General features: G+C 44.5%; 2 protein-coding genes across 5 annotated transcripts in view; one reads left to right on the forward strand and one right to left on the reverse strand.

Moving 5' to 3' along the window:
• The window catches only part of NTN1 (netrin 1), a 266,079-nt gene extending 250,692 nt beyond the window's left edge, over positions 1-15,387 (forward strand). The window contains exon 7 of the mRNA XM_024101649.3: positions 14,246-15,387. Coding sequence (XP_023957417.1) covers positions 14,246-14,280 — 35 coding nt within the window. The 3' untranslated portion in view covers positions 14,281-15,387. The remainder of the gene's footprint in view (positions 1-14,245) is intronic.
• Positions 1-20,410, reverse strand: part of STX8 (syntaxin 8) — a 161,241-nt gene that overhangs the window by 11,625 nt on the left and 129,206 nt on the right. Inside the window, exons 8-9 of one of the 4 annotated variants that reach the window (XR_010591861.1) lie at positions 15,941-16,022; positions 9,659-10,101 (exon numbers count right to left, since the gene is read on the reverse strand). The exons of 2 other annotated variants lie outside the window; for them this stretch is intronic. The gene's annotated coding sequence lies outside the window, so the exon portion shown is untranslated. Of the gene's footprint in view, positions 1-9,658; positions 10,102-15,940; positions 16,023-20,410 lie in introns of those variants that run through there. One more of the 4 variants, XR_010591860.1, reaches the window with a different exon arrangement.

Consider the following 20,410-nt stretch of genomic DNA (forward strand, 5'->3'; position numbering starts at 1 on the left):
TGTGTTAGTATTTACTACCAAGTGATGACTGCTGGCAAAGGAAATAAAGTGAGGATGAATCAAAAGCAAAAGAAAGAATGAGATGGGAATTCATATGTCACAGTCAGAAGAAGTGTGCAGTGAGTTTAAATCCAAAATGTTTAGTGTCTCCATGATCAAATAATCTCCAGAGTTTATGGTCCCAAACCACATGCACACCCCAACGGAATGAAAGGAAATGAGATAAGTGTTCCCCCTAAGCTATCATTGTTCTATCTCAATTCATTTCTGGAGCTATTTTTTAAATCTGTTGCTACTTTTCTAAAAACAAATCAATGCCAGAGGGTGTACTCAGCTATTTCCAAGTGGGATTTCAAAGACTTTCCAAGTTCTTTCAGGAAAATTTGATTTTTAATATCCAACTTCAAATTAACCGTGAGGAGGATTACTTCACTGAGCATAGTTATAGCATTCTAAATACCAGAAGCTTTTCTCTTTATAGTTTCCAAATACCTCTTTTGTCCTTACAAAACACTCTGGTTTATCTTTTCTAAGGTACACACTTTTCTAAGGGTATGTCTACACTACCCGCCGGATCGGCAGGCAGCGATCGATCCAGCGGTGATCGATTTATCGCATCTAGTCTAGACGCGATAAATTGACCCCCGAGCCCTCTCCTGTCGACTCCTGTACTCCAGCACCACGAGAGGCGCAGAGTCAACGGGGGAGCGGTAGCAGTTGACTCACCGCAGTGAAGACACCACGGTAAATCAATCTAAGTACGTCAACTTTAGCTACATTATTCACGTAGCTGAAGTTGCGTAACTTAGATCGATCCCCTCCCCTAGAGTAGACCAGGGCTAACGTATGTTGGCAATGCCTAGAGTGGTTGAGGTCTATGGCTTTAAAACAATATGTAAGCATGACTTAGCTGTAGACACGAAGTCAGCAACCAGTTACATTAGAAGGCAGGTATTTGAGAGAGTAAAAAATGAACGGAAGGTTCTCCAAACATTTTAAAGAAGGGGGGTGCATCTTATCTTTGTTATACAGATTGGGCAACTGGAGCACAGACGCACTAAATGATTTGCCTAAGGCTACGGCTACACTACGAGGCTTTTAGCGACACGGCTGTGCCGCTACAGCCGTGCTGCTAAAAGGCGCACAGTGTAGCTGTTTGTCAGCAGGTGAGAGCTCTCCTGTTGACAAAAAACGTCCACCCCTACGAGTGGCAGCGGCTTTGTCGGCAGGAGAGTTCTGCCGACAAAGCACTATTCACACTGGTGCTTTTCATCAGTGGTTTTGGTTTTTTTAACACCCCTGAATGACAAAAGTTGCGTAGACGAAGTGCCAGTGTAGACAAAGCCTAAGAAATACAGAAGTAGACAGGGACAGAGCTGGCAATAAAATCCATTAGTCCTGACTTCCAGGCTAGTCTGCTGGATAGGGAGCATGGAGCCAGATCTGGTTAACCTGAACTATTATGCACTTTTTATAAACAATATAAATAAGTTCATAGTACAATCATAGAAGAAGCATTTCCACTTACATTTTTCAAACCACCGTTACTGGATTACTGCAGCTGCAGTGAAGCACATTAAAACAATTGATATTCAGGCAATTAGCTACCTGAACTACCCCTACCTCCATATGAGTGCATAACAAATGCAACTTAAAACAGTTTTAGACAATTCATCACTGCCCAGAGACATACTGGGTGTAGATTTACTAGTAAGGATGGTCTAAGCTTTTTCTAACCATTCAAAACCATAAACATCACTTATAAACACTTTTGATATTCCCACCTAATATTGCGCTCACATTTCAGCAGAGAGCTCTAACTAGGCAATAGTGTGTTTAATTTTCTATACTGTTACTGAGATGCCGGGCTGATTACAGTCTACAAAAAAGCTACTTTGGGGCAGGAGACATCCTTTTGTAGTGTCTCCCCAGCACCTCGCAAGCGGGGTCCTGGTCTGTGATTGGAGCTCCAAGGTAGTACCACAATACAAATACTAAAAACTAACAATGTAAAAACACAGGTTTCCCCTAAGAGTCAGTTTGGGTGTTTTTCACACATCACCTGTTTTCTGGGTGGGGTTGGCAACATCCTCTCACCTCTGTCTGATGCCTTTTATTGATGTCTGTTCTACAGGAAGCATCAGATAGATGTTTGTATAGAAGGTCACCAAGATCTCATAAAGCGAGAAGCTGGAAACATTCAAATGCTTTTTCCTTTTGTTCTCAGTAGTGTGACTTCATAGGCTTTCCTTGTCCATCCCCACATTGCTATTATCAATCTATTTCCAACCCCAAAGGTCATCAGCTGACACAGTTACTAGATTTTCAGATGTGGCTTATTTTTTCTTTTTTAAAAACACACACATTTTCCAATTTTCCCCCTTGCAGCTGCCTTTCCCTTACATGAGCGAGACCTGGATGTAAGACGGGTCAAGTGACGTGCTGCATTTCTGAATAACTGCGTTATACTTTGGAACGGGACTCGTAAAGGTTAGAGAAACTCACAAGCCTGCACTAAGTTTTACCAGAAGGAAAAAACCCAACCCCAACTAAACCATCCACGCTGGATAACAAGAAGAGAAAATCTCCTCTGTACCTGTGACACTGAAGGTGAAATTCGCCCCCTGCACAAGGAGCTAGCACAGGGCCTGGACACCACTTACATCCCTCTTAACCCCTTAAAAGAGTGCCTAAATGGTTCACAGGCCTCCCCTGCTCAGGCATATTTTACCCCTTCAGAACACAAAAGCTGATTACAGAGCTAACAAGGAGAGATTCTCTATGAACATCTACACTTTGCACCAAACTGAGAGGCAGGGCTAAGGGAGTCTGAACTGGTTTACGCTTTCTTCCAGACTCCTCACAGCTTAAGATACAGTAATGTAGGCTCAGTCAGACTTGCACCTCACAAGGTGCCAGAAGATGGGTGGGTCAGGGGAAAAAACCAAAACAGGGGAGGAGGATAAGAAAGAGTAAGCTTTACTGCAACTAATCCCTTTTCATGCGCTCTGGTAGTCACCTTCCCTGTGACTCTTGTGCACCCACAGTTGCCAATATAGGAAACATTTGTCAGGGACAATTAGTTTAGTAGGCTGGGGCGTGGGGGCCAAGAGGCTCCCAAGCACTGAAGGGTCATGTGGACGATCTGGTGAATTTATACCATTTTCTTAGGAGGGAAAGAGAAAGAAAAAACAAAAAAAAAGCAGAAATAATCCTAACGTTCAGCACAACACTGCTCCAGGTGCTTCCTTGCAAAACTGTCTTGTGAAAACGTTACTGCTCCTCATTCTGCTCCTCACACTAAAGGGACTTCTCTGCACTGGCATGACGACAGGCCTCCCACCAGGTCCTCACGGTTGGGTGCCACTCATCCTCATGGGTGGAGGGGGGCTTCCTGCAAGGGGAGGCAGCCAGCAAGGGGCACTGCCGAGCTGAGAGAGGTAAGCAGAGCAGCACTCCAGCAATTTGCCTGCCTGCAGCCCCAGGGCGGCACACCCTCTCTGGCACACCCTTCCTTGTGTGCACACATCCACGCACCCTCCCAAGCTCAGACCCTGCCACCCTCACAGATAGGTTCCTTACTCTGCTGCCCTCTCCCCTCCCGCACAATAACTAGAGCCCAGGCCAGCAGGAGGATTGCAAGTGATTTTCCCGGAGGGAAGAGGGCGACAGAGTGGAGCACCACTGAGATGCTAGTTCTTTTCCTGGAGTGTGGAGCAGGCAGCTGTGGAGGTCCTAGACCAGGGAACTGCTGGCACTCCACTCCTCCCTCTAGTATGAAAACAAAAAAACAAAATAAAAAAACAGTGGTTACCCTCCCTGCTAGGCTAGAACTGCCTGGAGCAGACGGGGCAGCCGAGTGGGGAGCATACGTGCCAATGACCCTAGGGCGCTGGCTGGGACACCAAGAGCCTGGGATGGGTATTCAATCCCAGCTAAACCAGGACTGTTGGCAGATGTGTCTCCAGGCCCCTCAGCGTGCGAGTTACACCAGCAGGGCTTCCCTTACAGTCCATCTCAGCGAGCCAAAAAACACCAAGGGCATAAGTGACACATCAGTAAGCAGATGAGCGCTGGTGCCTAAGGGATCCTGACTGGGCCTATATTGGGGTCACTTACCCGCTGAGGACTCTGGAAGGGTGGAGGTATGTTACACCCGCTTAGACACCAGCCCTGAATTTGACCTTTCATTGTAAGCACCCTGAGGAAAGATGCGTGTCTTCCTCTGTGTGTCACACTGTGCTGAGCATGCCAGTCAAGCTCTTCGTAACAGAGAAAAACAGGGAAAGCAAGCAAAGATGGGGAAATGGCATCAGACAATGTACCTCACAAGGCTTCCACTGCCATGTTTCACAAGCGAATGCAGCGGCAACGCAGGGCATGCTGCTATTGCCAATTTATGCAACAGCTTCCAGGGTAGTTCCGGGTGTGGGTGAAGGGGGACAATTACACAAGCTTGGGCTGCCATGCCTGCTGCGTGTGATGGCAGTTACAAGCACTTCTAGGCTTTTTAAAGCCTGTCTGAACATCTGAATGGAGACAATTTGATTGAAAAATATTGTTTGAACCACCTCAATTGCATGGAACAAAGCAGCAGGGCGCTGGCTAATATGCCCATGTCATTACACATGGTGTGTGTGGGAGGGAAGGAAGCAGAAGGAAATATAGACAATGATAGAGTTGGCCAGAAGTGACAATTCTGTTTCGTAGCAACTTTCAAGGTTTCCAAATCTGTTTTTGTTCTGCACTGGAACAACCCAAAACCTTCCCAACATTTCCATGAAAACAAAACTGGCGGATACGTCTGGTTTTGGACGCGAGCACGTGCTGCGTCTCTCCTGGTGGTTAGGGCACTAGCCAGGGATGTGGGATACAGATTCAAGTCTCTGCTCAGACTTATTCTAAGTGATCTGGGATGAAAAACTGCTCTGAATAGCATAGAACTGGGCAGGGCCGGCTGCAGGCACCAGCGTAGCAAGCAGGTGCCTGGGGCGGCCAATGAAGAGGGGGGCGGCACGTCCGGTGGCAATTTGGTGGAGGGGCCGTCACTCCCTCTCGGAGCGAAGGACCTGCCACCGAATTGCCGCCGATTGCAACTTTTTTTTTTTTTTTTTTTTTTTTTTTTTTTGCTGCTTGGGGTGGCAAAAACGCTAGAGCCAGCCCTGGACCTGGGTTCAGGCTTTTAAGCACCTCAGTCACTTTTGAAACTGGGACTTAGGGCCAGATTAAATACCTTTAAAAACCTGGCTCTCAGGCACTTTTGAAAATGGTATCCCTAGCCAATGAGACTTAAGTCACGGGGGAATAGGAGCTTTTGAAAATGGGACAAGCTTTGAAGGCACTTCATTTCTTTTTTAAACTCATAATGGCTGAGTTTTACATACAGACAACAAAACTTCCAGTGTCTCCATCAGAGGAGGATGGGGAGTGGAAAAGGAGAAGAGAATATTTAATGATTAGTTCCTTATGGTTCTTACATTCTTGAAGCATATTTCTTGCACTCCCTGGAACACTCGTGCATTCTTGATTGCAAGATGGCAATAAGCGATTTCCTTTAAAAGCATGGTCTTTTATTGGAATACTAAAAATTCCCTGAGAGCCAAGCTTTGCTTAGCTCTCACTCTTTCTTGGAGAGGCACCATCATCCCAATGTGTTACATTTCAAAGACAGCAATAAACATTTCAGCATGGTCCGTTCAATTCACTTCATAATATTGTGCATTTCTATTATAGCCCCACTAGCACCATAAATCACCTGTGTACAGATTAAGCATGAGAAATTCCAGCTCAAAAGGAGTGTGGATTTTTCTTTAAATTTTTTTTTTTTGTAATGGGTGAAAAATACAGTCAAAAATGGAATGACTCTGGCAACCTCGAATATGGAGCTACTAGCAGGACCCATAAAATGGCAAATGCACAAGTACGCAGCACTGCTCCAGAATATCTGTGTGAGGTAAACCTACCAGAAAGGAAAATGCTGTTTGGGTACTGCATGGAGAAAGAGACATACGTTTATAATGTCTAAACAAACATCACGGAGGAAGATTAATTACATACAGCACATCTAAAGTGGTTACACACGTCCACTTCTGCGTAGCTGTTTCTTTCATTCTTAATTCACTCAAGGCCTGTATTACTGTTGGATTGTTACACCCTTCAGTTGCCTCCCTTTGCAATTTCCAATGGTCTGCAGCAGAAATGTACATTTTCTGGTGTGCTGAATATAAAGCTAGAGTAGCTGAAACATCACCCATGTTACTATGTCGGCTCTGGGAGAAGGAGCTTTTCCTTTAGAAGTGGCTGTGTGGCTATGGTTGAGGACTAGATGGTGGAGTGGAGATAGGGAGACCAGATGCCCCGATTTTATAGGGACAGCCCCGATATTTGGGGCTTTTCTTATACAGGCATCAATTATCGCCCCCTCCCCCCCTCCACACACACACACACACCCTGTCCCGATTTTTCACACTGGCTATCTGGTCACCCTAAGTGGAGATGTGTTCTGGCATCCACCTCTGACTTCAAGATGTAGTGCAGATGGGACAAGTTATTTGTTTTCCTCCCTCAGGGATTTCAAAAGTTTATGGTAAACTAAACTGTGTTAGTAATTGAGTTTAGTTTTGCTCATGTTTATAGCTAGACATGCCCTCGCTCTCACTTCTTTTTGTCTGCCTACTGCTGTCACATGCAGTAAGATTTCTGCAGACAGCTAGTTCTGTGCAGCGCATGATGCACTTGGCATTAGCTTTGTTTATCACCAACCCCTTTCTCTCCCCCCCGATGAACTCATAGGAGAGCACACATACTTTCTAGAACTCTTACCCCTTTGGTGTCTCTCTCATGCAGCAGAGAACTTTCATAAAGGACCAATGGTTATTTTCTGGTAGCTCTGTCTACCAATGTTTATTTTATAAAATGAGGTATCAACAAAATATACGACGTGGAAGAGCCTGGCACACAAACAACAGGACGCTGTGGCCTAATGGGGGAAGGGCTCCTTTGGAGCTGGGGTCACAATATTCACATTCAGGCTCAGCACAAGTGTTAACAGACTTCTGTGAGACTACACCTGTGTTTAAAGAAACACGCATGTGTAAGTACCTTCCTGAACTGGGGCCTTAAAGGAAGAAAGACAGTTTTCTGGTTAAGGCACTGGACTGGGCACTTATTCTTGGATCAATATCTGCTTCTGCCACCGACTGGGAGAGATTTGGGACAAGTCACTCAATCTCTCCGTGCCTCAGTTTCTCCATCTGTAGAATGGAGATAATAGCTTCTTAGCTCACAAGAAGGTTAAGGGGGTAAATTCACAAGTGACTAACAGACACTCAGATGCCACAGTGATGGGAGCCATTTACGTATCCTTCAGCGGGTCCATCCAACAGCCAGCTGGCCTACTCGTCGGGCAATGGCACTACAGTTCTCTTCTCTCTGCTTGTTCTGGAGGGGGCTCTGCCAGGGTGTACACAGCGAGCCCCAATCCCTTTTGCATCCCCCTTCTTCTCCCCTTTGGGTTCTGTGATGATGGGGAGGGAGCAGGAGGGGGAGCAGGCCCTCCCACTCCACCGGCTCCTGACTCAGGGCCCAAAGGGGTGTTGCAGTGTGCAGACTACTCACCGGTCCACCCAAGTTACACTCCCCTGGGACACTTCCTACCAGGCTGTGGCACCTCTATTTGGAGCATGGTCACATTCCTAGCAGAATGAGCTTAGCCTGCCAGGGGGGCAATGACCCGTTCTTTGGGGCCTCTTGTGGGTTTCCAACTCAAAACCGGGGTGTGTGTGTGGGGGGGAATAATATGGGTCACCGCTTCCAGAGTGGCCTTACCAACACTGTAGTCACACTTCCAACAGCTCCAGGATCAGCCTCACTTCCCGGTGCAGCCTATAACTTCTTTGCCCCAGGCCCCTACCTGTACCCTTTTAAACTGTTCCTCCACATGGAGCATGCCCTGTAGTTGCTTATGGGCCGGGCCTCCCTAACCTAGTACTGCCCCATGCCTTGCTCTGGTTTACTGTGGGGCCTGTGAACTCCACCACAGTACCAAATACCCTGTGGAAACAAAGATAACCATTTACCTTATGATGATAGATACTGTGTCATGTTTCCCTCTTCCTAATATATGATCTCATGGACAGAAGGATGATAAGCACAATGCTTTCCAGGCCTATCGCTCCGGGCATTTACTACTGGGTGAAGCACTTCCTGCTCTGCGCAGCCCCCTAGGGTAAGGATCCCCATTGACGTTACTGAATCTGTTCATGCTAGTAAGCACTATGCCCAGTAGTCAGCAATTACAGTATCAGGCCTCAGTCCTACTGAGATGTAGGCAAGTAAACTCACGTGAGCACTCCCATGCGCCTTGTGTGTTTAAGTGTGTGCAGCCGCAGACCCTTGGTTTGTGCTCCTGGAGGTAGTGCCAAACACATGGAAGTCTTTGCATTCTAGTTTTTATAAGGGTGATGTCTCATCCAATACTAGTACATGACCTATGGGTTAGGAGGCCTAGTGCATCCTCTATTATTGTCTGCCAAGTGTTCACTCCCAGTCCAATAAGACTTGAACAGACGAGTCATGTGATTTTTTGTTAAAAGATTTTTTCCCTCTAGTATCCAAACATTCATTTCAGACACCATTCCCTCACTTTTCATTTCAGCAAGGCTAAAAGAAATGAACTGATCAGGCCAGCTCTGCTCCGGCAGCTGTTGAACTGAATGTAGCAAAGCCTACACCTTATCTTTATTAACTTTTAATTGTGTTAGGCTTTGTATTTTTAAATCAAATGCCATACTTTTCATAGTTAGGAAAATCTGAGGGCCCACTTCCCCACATACAATAGAGGTCCTTTTGTACTTTACAGCTTCATTTTCATTCAGTAAAAACTATTGTGCTTTAATTTCTTCAGTTTCTAGTAATTTCACTAAATACAATGAGACATGCATGTTGTATGTAAGCCTATTAGCACAGCACACCTTCCTTAAGAAAATTTTTATATAAACTATCCATCGAGATCAATTCCTTTATAAGCTGATGTAAGGCAAGTAAATGTTATTTTAAGTGCTTAACAGTTACAAGTCTACTTGTGCAGTATTTTATATTCCGATTTCATAACTGATACAAGGTGTTCTGAGGAGGGGAAAGTTTGATTTTTTTTTAATAATACTTAAAAAAAATCAAAACCTGTTCTAACCATCTGCTGCAGTAGTCAAGGAGCACCTGCATACGGTTTTTCTAGACAATGCTACAGTGTTCCTAGGTTTCATGCCTTAAGCATTTAGTAGTTTTATATGAAATTTTATGAGCATCAAGTAGAACAGAAACATGCATAATCCTTCCAATGCATGCTCAATCTCACACAGGCATGGAGCTATTGGGGTGATGTTTTTCTCAACTATTTTAGGAAGACTTAAACAGTAGATGGACCTGGATAAGGTTAACACGCAAGTGAAGAAATATTTATCATCTCACAAATATGATGGTGGAAACAACTGCAACACATCTTTCCCCATGGTCCTCAGAAATTTAAATACAATTAACCCACTGCTAAGAAACCTCAAAATGTGTTCTGTACTAAACTGGGTAAGTAAAAGGTTTCCCCCAACTTTTGCTGAAACATATCTTTAATACCTGTACATTTGCTGACATATAAATATGGTACTTTTGTTGAGAAAAATGTTTTAATTAATAATTCAAACAGGAACAATATTCTTAGAAACGTGATCACCCTTTGGCAATCCAAAGGAACCAGAGCACCTAAATACTGCGGAAAACAGCAACTAAATATTGATTATTAATGCCATTTACAGCTGTTAATAAGAAACAACCCTTCTAAAAGTGCCAGTGGAAACAACAGACCGGGTGAGACATAGGATATTTCAGAAATAGCCTCCAGCCAATAAACACAGAATTGTGATGAGCAATTACATTCAAATTGCACAATCATTTTTAAAAAGTCCATGGGTAACTGAGTCTGAAGAATAGAAGGCTGATAAAATACCACAGTTCAGTAGCAATTTAAAAACCCTTGTTCATGTAGACCAAGCAGGGAATTCAGTCCTTCCTGAACTCCTGAAGTAATCTAACTGTTAACAGAAGTTTCTTCTAAAAAAAAAAAAAAAGCATTTGTCAGAGCCCACACACATTGATCTTTGATTCCTAAATGCTAGTGCACAACACATGATTATTTTGGTTTTGGAAAACCGCTTTGTCTCCCATGTTGGGGTGGCTAATTTTTTTAAGGCCCTGTCTTGAGCGGTGCCAAAACTGTAAAATTTATGCAAGTACAGTACAAGAGGTTCGCTCTCATTTTACAGAAATGAAGTACAAAAAAAGACAGAAAATTCTCACGTTATTTCATCTCAATACTTTTCTAAACTTTGCTAAGTTTATCGGCTCCTAGCTCTAGTTCTCTGCCTTTGCCATCACACATGACAACTATAAGCTGCCACAGCAGCTGCAAAATAAATGTCTTTAAAGGAAATAAAGAAATAATTGCATTAAGAACAAAGAGCAGGAAAAAAAAGCCGACTGGGTGACATGAGTAATGCAAGGCTGAACTGGATATACCCATGGGACTGAATGTGGTATTTGTTACAGATTAATACAGGGTAACCCCTCTATACTCACTAACCACTGGAGACTTTTGTTCCCAACAGAGAAGGGTAGTAAAAACAGAAGGGGAATTGGGAGAACCTGCATACGGCAATAAGGTTTGAAACCATGTCCTCATATATACTATATCGTGTTCTCATGCCCTGAAACATGTCCAACTTTTTGAACTCTTTATAGTGTTACTCCTTAAGATAGTGCCATAGTTACATATGGAGGTTCACAAAAAAGAAGTCTGTGTAGTGAATGCACCCGTTGTAAGACAAAAATTGATCAGTACAAAATATTTTGTCGTGAAATTAAATTGCTTATCTTACTATACTGAATTTTCCCTTGAATCTAGTGCTGTAGTAGTTTTCATAGTTTACTATTTTTCTTCCTGGAGGTGCAAGGGGAATAAAGAGGCATATAAATCGTTGTGGCTCATTTGTCTGAATTTTACTGCTTCCCCTGAATTTAGGACATTCCACATGCTTTTCCAGTACCACTGTTTTGATGGTATTACCAGGAGTGTCCCTTATTAATCACCTTGCCACTAAAGAGTTTCTCTGGACCATTTGCTTATTATAGACTTTTTCAATCTGTTTCAATTTACAGGTCTGTCGCATCTTATGCGCATTTAATATGCGCGATTTCAGCTTTATGCGGTCGGCAAAAACAAAAAAGAGAAAAATAATTTTAATACTGTTAAAATTCCGCCCGCTATTACACTCAATGTAATTTTGACTATACGCGATTTTTGCTTTACGCGCTGACTGCGGAACGTAACCCCAGCGCAAGATGCGACAGACCTGTACTCTTAATTCATTAAAAGCTCACCAAAGACGAATACATTCAAAACTAACTTCTGCCACTGCAGAATTCAAAAGAGAGGAGATTTTTTCCTACTACCTATGTTTATTTAGACAATCCCACCCAGTTTTCCTCCACTCCCCAAATATCAGAGAATCGCTGGGGTTCTGTCTTGTCTTGGTCTAAAAATATGTCTACACATTTAAGGATTTGTAGCTAGGAATGTTTCCTTTTAAGGTGACATTAAAATTCATGAAATACCTTCCTGGATATTACTGTTTGAGTCAGGAAGTTTGGAATAAATTCTTTATTGGCACGATCCTGCAAGGTATAGAGAGCTACGGACCCTTCACGTACTTAAACACGTGCTTAAATGCTTTGCTGGATCAAGGATAAAGTATCACCACCCAGCAGGTCAAAGCCTTTACGGTGTACAATGCATCTCCAAATATTATGGAACTGCAGCTTGTGGGGTCTTCTATTCATTATAACTAGGACATTTGAGACCAACTGGTTAATAAATACAGTGACAAAGCACTGTAAAGCAAGATTTTCCCACTAAATGAAAATTCGATGTTGTACATACTATTCACTCATTGTTCTTCCTTTCATACATCAGGAGCTGATGGTACAAACTGCATACCTCAGCAAGTGGGGAGGGATGAAGGAGAGATGGAAACATCTAGGTTGTTAAGCTGATAATTGAGCAGCAGTGAGTGGAGCATAGATCTACGCGTGTCTTGTATTTGATGATCACCTGGTTCTCACTTGGTGAGCCAGCAACGATTAGAAGTGCTATGTAGACAGTATACTAAGGAAAGGTCTACACTTAGAATCATAGAACCATAGGGCTAAAAGGGACCACAAGGGTCATCTAGTCTAACCCCCTGCAAAAGTGCAGGATTTTTTGTTTCTAAACCATCCAAGACAGATGGCTATCCAGCCTCCTTTTGAAAACCTCCAGTGAAGGAGCTTCCACAACCTCCCTAGGCAGTCGGTTCTATTGTCCTACTCTTCTTACAGTTAGGAAGTTTTTCCTGAAATTTAATCTAAATCTGCCATGCTGTAGTTTGAAGCCATTGCCTCTTGTCCTACCCTCTGTGGCAAAAGAGAACAACTTTTCTCCATCTTTTTTATGGCAGCCTTTCAAGTATTTGAAGACCGTTATCATGTCCTCCATTAATCTCCTCTTTTTCAAACCAAACATACGCAGTTCCTTCAGCCTTTGCTCGTGTGGCTTGCGTTCCACCTCTTTGACCATCTTTGTCACTCACCTCTGGATTCTTTCCAGTTTCTCTACATCCTTTCTGTACATTGGTGACCAAAATTAGACACTACTCCAGCTGAGGCCTAACCAGCATTGAGTAGAGCGGTACTATCACCTTGCCTGACTGGCATGCTAGGTCTCTGAGAATTCAACCTAAAATTGCATTTGCTTTTTTTGCAACAGCTTTGCATTACTGACTCATGTTGAGGTTGTGATCCTCCACAACTCCCAGATCCTTCTCAGGAGTGCTGTTGCCAAGCCACAGAGGGTCCTGTGGCACCTTTAAGACTAACAGAAGTATTGGGAGCATAAGCTTTCATGGGTAAGAACCTCACTTCTTCAGATGCAAGTAATGGAAATCTCCAGAGGCAGGTATAAATCAGTATGGAGAAACTGCGTAACTCCTCCCTTGGTGTTCACACCTCAACTGCTAGCAGAGCACCTCACCCTCCCTGATTGAACTAACCTCGTTATCTCCATACTGATTTATACCTGCCTCTGGAGATTTCCATTACTTGCATCTGAAGAAGTGAGGTTCTTATCCACGAAAGCTTATGCTCCCAATACTTCTGTTAGTCTTAAAGGTGCCACAGGACCCTCTGTTACTTTTTACAGATTCAGACTAACACAGCTACCCCTCTGATAGTTGCCAAGCCAGTTATCCCCCATTCTGTATTTGTACATTTGGTTTTTCTTCCCTAAGTGTAGCACCTTACATTCGTCTTAGTTGAATTTAATTTTGTTGTCTATAGGCCAGCTCTCCAATTTAATCAAGATCCCTCTGAATTTTAGCCCTATCCTCCAAAGTGTTGGCAAACCCCACCCCCCAGCTTTGTATCATCTGCAGACTTGATCAGTATGCTCTCTATACCTACATCCAGGTCATTAATAAAGACGTTAAACAACTTTGGACCCAGAACAGATCCATGTGGAACTCCACTTGAGACCTCCCTCCAATCTGACATCATTCCATTAATAGTTACTCTTTGTTTGCGGTTGTTTAACCAATTATGTATCCACTTAATTGTAGTTCTGTCAAGCCCGCATTTCTCCAGCTCACTTATCAGAATGCCATGTGGGACTGTGTACAGACACTGCACACCCAGCTAGCATAGGTATAAATAGCAGTGTAGACGGTGAGGCACTGCTTAGGTATGTACCCTACACACCCAAGCAGTACCTCTCACATCTACACTGCTGTTTTTAGCAGTGTAGTGTCACACTGCCTCCCCCCAACAGAGCCTTTCCCCTGAAAGACACTGGCTTCGGCAGTGGGGAAAGGCTCTAGCATCCCCACTGCCTCACCCCTGCCAGATCCTTTCGCTGCCACATACAGCTACACACTGCAGTGAATCCAGACATAGCCTGCCTTTCGCAGGAGCGTGTAGCTACCTGGACCCTACACACCGCTGCAATTGTAGACAAGATCTTAAGACTGATCATGCAGGTGGTGATGGGAGTGCCTTGTGCTGTTTAACAGCAGCCCCTCTTCGCTGCTTTAATATCTTGTGTTAGTGAGTTCCACAGGTTAATTATGGTATGTACTGCATTACCAGTTTCAAATGTGTTGTTTTTCAGGTCAGAAGAGTGGTGACTGCAATATGGGACCTTAAAGGAATCTGTGGGACCTACTCCACCCCAAGAAAAATACACTGGATATCAAAATTTCAAGTAATTGAACAAATATGGTGTTTTGCTTTGTATAATAGTCAAAAAGCTCACTAGTGCTACCATTGAAAAAGTAATGTTGTTTACATGACTTCTAATCTAGGAGGACTCTCCTATCTGCAGAGCAGTAACTCAAGACAGATGGTACAAGTCTCCAGAAGTTTCACATATAAAACCAACATTAAAAGCCTTTTCAAATGAAAAAAAAACAGAACCCCTTCATTGCATTCTTATAAAGGTGTGTCTCAAACTGTAAAATGATGTTTTTTAATTCTTGTCTTCAATCAGATTATACAAAGATGCATTTTAAAATTATACTTCAGATTGATCATTCCTCTGTTATAATCTAGATCATCTGTGGGTGTGTTTTATTACTGAAGATCGATCCACCTTTAAGGACAGGGCACTATGAAAAGACCCCGTGCTCTCTGGGGTGCTGATCCAGCAAGCAGATCTGCATGGTCTGACCCAGGCATCCATGTGCAGTCCTACTGACGTCAGCTGGACTTCACATAGGTACAAGGGTCTGCCTACCTGGATTCACATTCAGAATCAAGGCTCAGGGGCCAGATCTAAAACCCTTTGAAGTCAATGTAAAAAACCAGATCGCTTTCAATGGGCTTTGGGTCAAGAACGACATGGTGCTCGATATTTAGATGCGGTGGCTGAACGGAGCCAGTGGGCTTCTACAATGTGGCTTCTGACAGCTTGTTAATAGTGGAATGCAATTTGTCCAACAGGTCTCGCTCCAGCTCAATCATGCTGGCACCTTTAGTCCGTGCAGGCTACACGCTGAACTAAAGATAAGGGCAGCTGCAGACTGCCTGATTTTACTTTTTCTAGGTGCAGCCCGTGGGGCTGCAGTAAGGTGCTGATGCAGCCCTCAAATGGGCACCTCTGATTTAAGACAAGCCATGGTACATCAACGTTATTTAAATAAAATCCACATATACCCAAAGTGTCCTTGCTCTTTGCTCCAATTACATTTTTTCTCTCTTTAATTCTGGGTAGAAGTCGACAAAATGTTACCACCTACCATGTATTTTATCTTGAAATAGGAATTCTATTCACAATGCTTGTTTTTAGAAGGAGGCAAATAAACAAAAGACTATAGGGAGGAAACGATAATTTTCCTCTCTCTCTTTTTTTTTTTTTTTTTTTTTTTGAAGTACAATGAAGGTTGGTGCGAGGTGAACCTAATAAAGTTTAAAAGTTAACACTTTTGATAGGATGTCATTAATTTCTTTAAAAATGAAGGTTTGGGTGTGGCAGTTAGTTTGCTTGCTAGCTAACAGAAGTCATTTAAATCTCTATGGGGGTTTTAAAGACTTTGAGAAGAGATGTTTAGTAAGATCAACGGCCAAGAAACATCTCCCAGTTAACTTCCTTTGGTCATAAGTCAGTAGCTGACATTAGCACAGCAGATTCTATCTGCAAATCCAAATTTCTAAAAAAGAGACAAGACAATTTTCCGCCCAGATCAGTTGTTCTCACATTTACTACTGTGGGCCACATACACAGCTCTCTATGGGTTATGTGGGCCGTATCTGCACAATATATATACACTACACGCCACACCAGCTACACCATCACCGGTTCATTCACCTGCACGTCCACCAATGTAATATACACCATCATATGCCAACAATGCCCCTCTGCTATGTACATCAGCCAAACTGGACAGCCCCTACGTAAAAGGATAAATGGACACAAATCAGATATTAGGAATGGCAATATACAAAAACCTGTAGGAGAACACTTCAGTCTCCCTGGACACACAATAGCAGATTTAAAGGTAGCCATCCTGCAGCAAAAAAACTTCAGGACCAGACTTCAAAGAAAAACTGCTGAGTTTCAGTTCATTTGACACCATCAGCTCAGGATTAAACAAAGACTGTGAATGGCTAGCCAACTACAAAAGCAGTTTCTCCTCCCTTGGTGTTCACACCTCAACTGCTAGAAGAAGGCCTCATCCCCCCTGATTGAACTAATCTCGTTGTCTCTAGCCTGACTCACTCTTGCTTGCATATTTATACCTGCCTCTGGAAATTTCCACTACATGCATCCGATGAAGTGGGTATTCACCCACGAAAGCTCATGCTCCAATACGTCTGTTAGTCTATAAGGTGCCACAGGACTCTTTGCTGCCTTTACAGATCCAGACTAACACGGCTACCCCTTTGATATATACTACAGTAACTCCTCATTTAAAGTCATCCCAGTTAACATTGTTACGTTACTGATCAATTAGGGAACATGCTCGTTGAAAGTTGCGCAATGATCCCTTATAATGTTGTTTGGCAGCCGCCTGCTTTGTCCACTGCTTGCAGAAAGAGCAGCCCGTTGCAGCTAGCTGGTGGGGGCTTGTAACCAGGGTGCACCGGCAGCCCCCCTATCAGCTCCCCGCTCCCTTAAGTTCCCTGTGCTGCAGCCGCCCAGCAGGCTATCAATTGCTGGCAGTTCAGCTGCCCCTCCCCCCACCGCCATGTGCTGCTCCTGCCCTCTGCCTTGGAGCTGCTCATGGGAGCCTCCTGCTTGCTGTGCGGGAGGAGGGGGAGCTAATGTCAGGGTGTACCCCTCCCCCTGCTCTTGCCTCCCGCTTACCCCATCTCCATAGAGCGGGGGGGGACACTATAGGGCTCAGGATGGAGGGAGCTTGCTGTCAGCAGCTGCTTTCTCAACTTGCTAATCTACTTAAAAAGGCAGTGTATTTAGAGTGGGGTCAGCACACTTAAAGGGGCAATGCGCATCTCTCTCTCACACACACACTGGGTGTGTGTCTCTGTCTGCCATGCTGTCTCCCCTCCCTCCATTCCTGCTGCCTTGTAGAGTGTGAGGCTACATTAATAACGTGTTAACCCTTAGGGCTCAGCCAAGTGCTAGTTCATGATTTAGCAGTAAGGCATTCCCTGGGAAATATCCCACCCTCTTCCACCCTCTGACTTCACCATCTCAACCAAGCTTCACAATCACCATTACTGTGTATAGTATTAAATTGTTTAAAACTTATATGTGTGTGTGTGTGAGTGAGTGACAGACAGACAGACTCTCGTCTGGTGAAAAGAATTTCCCTGGAACCTAACTCCCCCCATTTACATAAATTCTTATGGGGAAATTGGATTCGTTTAACATCATTTTGCTTAAAGTCGCATTTTTCAGGAACATAACTACAACGTTAAGCCAGGAGTTACTGTATCTGTATGGCCCTGAGGATGTCACATGGGCTGCAGCTGTGTGCTGATTGGGCCACAAGTGGCCACAGGTTAAGAACCACTGCCCCTGACTGATTTTGGTAGGGAAAACATCCTTAGCAAGGCAAAACATTTTTTAACATTTTAGCTTTCGAAACACATGGTGTGGCCTATAATAGTACTCACAATAAAGGATGATTTTAAGTCCCCTTCCTCACTTAACTTGCCAGTGAACATGGGAAACCATTAGCTCAAGCTGCTACAATTAACTCTCAGCTTCCCCTTCAAAGGCTCACACAATTCAGAGCTGCTTGTCATGCAAACAACCTGGGAGACTCATTCTCATTGCAATGTGAAAGGAGGGGTAAATTACTGAGTTAAGTAGATTATTGGGGAAGGAGTCACACTCAGCAGCCTTATGAGATGATTAGACCCTGGGAAATTCATACTGCAAATCCCTAGGCCCTGACAGTGCACATTCATTACCAGTTTCTGGACAATCTGCAATCAAGAACTTCTCTGGCAGCATTAAATATCCCTTGTCCAATGGACTTTCATTTAACTTTTCAAAGATGAGCTACATTTTAATTTTGCAGGGAGAGTGCTCCAGCAGCAAAGCAAGCACACACTCAGCAGTTCACCAGTAAAAGAGCCATTTTCTTCAAAGAAATTCCATCATTTTCCAAATAAAAATGCTATCATCACTAGGGTTACCATTTTTTAAAATAACAAAAAGAGGACACACCAAGGGGCCCCGCCCCAACTCCGCCCCCTTCCCCACCCCAACTCCGCCCTCTCCCCTGAACGCTCCGCACCCCTGCTCCTCCCCCTCCCCTGCTTCCCGCGAATCAAACGTTCGCGGGAAGCTTGAAACAGGGAGGCAGGCAGCAGGTAAGCTGGGGCGGGGGGGTGGGGTGGGGGCCACGAGGAGGTGCGGCCCAGTCCGGCCCCCTGGCCGAGTGGCTTGGCTCGGGCCCTGGGGCGCCAGCCCCAGTTCCAGCCAAGCGCACCAGCCCCAGCCCGCCCCGGCCCTGGCGGTTCCAGCTCGGCTCAAGCCACCGCCCCGCTGAGCTGCTCCGGCTTGGCTCGGCTCGGGCCCTGGGGCACCGACCCCGGTTCTGGCGGAGCGCGCCAGCCCCGGCCCGCCTGGGCCCTGGTGGTTCCAGCTCGACTCGGGCCCCGGAGCACCGGCCCTGGCCAAGCGGCTCCGGCCCGGGCCCCGGGGCACCGGCCCGTCCGGCCCCGACTGAGTGGCGCCGGCCAGCGGCGAAGCACCGCCGGCCACAGTGGCTCCAGCTCCGGCCCCAGCGTGAATTCAAGCCCCACAACCCCTCCCTATTTTCCTAGACACGTCCGGCTTTTTGGAATTTACCCCCGGACGGGGATTTGACAACCAAAAAGCTGGACATGTCCGGGAAAATCCAGACGTATGGTAACCCTAATCATCACCAAATCCAAATACACACACACGGAACATAGGCAACTGACTCTCTTTGGGTACAGTTGGATGGGCCTCTGAGAATAAGACACAGAGTGAAGCAGTTATTTCTGAAAGGAGTTGCTGTTTTACAGTGGGGTGCACATTTTAATAAATACAACGTAACAGAGCAACTTTCAATTTGACCAGGAGAAAAGTTACAGTTGTGGCAAGGAAGCCAGATGCTCTAGTGAAAAGAGCTTATATGTGACTTTGTACCACGTATTACACAGGAAGTTATAGGAAAGAGTCAACGCCCAGGGGTAGAAGACAAACACGAAGCTCATGTTCTATTGTGGCCACTCCCTTTATGCAGGAAGAGGACTGCTGGGAAATACAGCCTCTAAGAAAGGCTGCTCCCCAGCAGCTTCAGTCAATGAGCTCTGTTATGGGGTTTTATTTGTTTAAGGGACAGGATTTTCTTAGCTTAGAAGAGTCCATTTTTTTTCGTCTGGTACATTACAGTGTATGCTATTCACCGTTCTTTAGTGAATTTGGGGCTTCCCACTTTTTGTGTAACTCAAAAGGGAAAGAGAATAACACAAGGCATGAGCAATATGGCATATGCAGGATAGCACTGGCTTGAACTCCCTCTTTGGTCACCTGATGCTGTTTTACTAAATACTTTTTTAAATGAATGAAAAGCGCCTCTGTCATAACTATAAAGGGAAGGGTAACAGCTGTCCTGTGTTCAGTACTATAAAATCCCTCCTGGCCAGAGATTCCAAAATCCTTTTCCCTGTAAAGGGTTAAGAAGCTCAGGTAACCTGGCTTGCATCTGACCCAAAGGACCAATAAGGGGACAAGATACTTTCAAATCTTGGGGGGGGGGGGGGGAGGCTTTTGTTTGTGCTCTTTGTTTGGGTGTTCGTTCGCTCTTGGGACTGAGAGGGACCAGACATCAATCCAGGTTCTCCACATCTTTCTAAACAAGTCTCTCCTATTTCAAACTTGTAAGTAAATAGCCAGGCAAGGCGTCTTAGTTTTACTTTGTTTTCTCAACTTGTAAATGTACCTTTTACTAGAGTGTTTATCTTTGTTTGCTGTACTTTGAACCTAAGACTAGAGGGGAGTTCTCTGAGCTCTTTAAGTTTGATTACCCTGTAAAGTTATTTTCCATACTGATTTTACAGAGATGATTTTTACCTTTTTCTTTAATTAAAAGCCTTCTTTTTAAGAACCTGATTGATTTTTCCTTGTTTTTAGATCCAAGGGGTTTGGATCTGTATTCACCAGGGAATTGGTGAAAGGTTTCTCAAGGCTTCCCAGGGAAGGGAATTAGCTTGAGATGGTGGCAGCGGACCAGAGCTAAGCTGGTAGTTAAGCTTAGAAGTCTTCATGCAGGCTCCCACATTTTGTACCCTAAAGTTCAAAGTGGGGATACAGCCTTGACAGCCTCATAGGAGA

This window comes from Chrysemys picta, chromosome 12 (assembly GCF_011386835.1).
Source record: "Chrysemys picta bellii isolate R12L10 chromosome 12, ASM1138683v2, whole genome shotgun sequence".
Lineage (NCBI taxonomy): Eukaryota > Metazoa > Chordata > Testudines > Emydidae > Chrysemys > Chrysemys picta.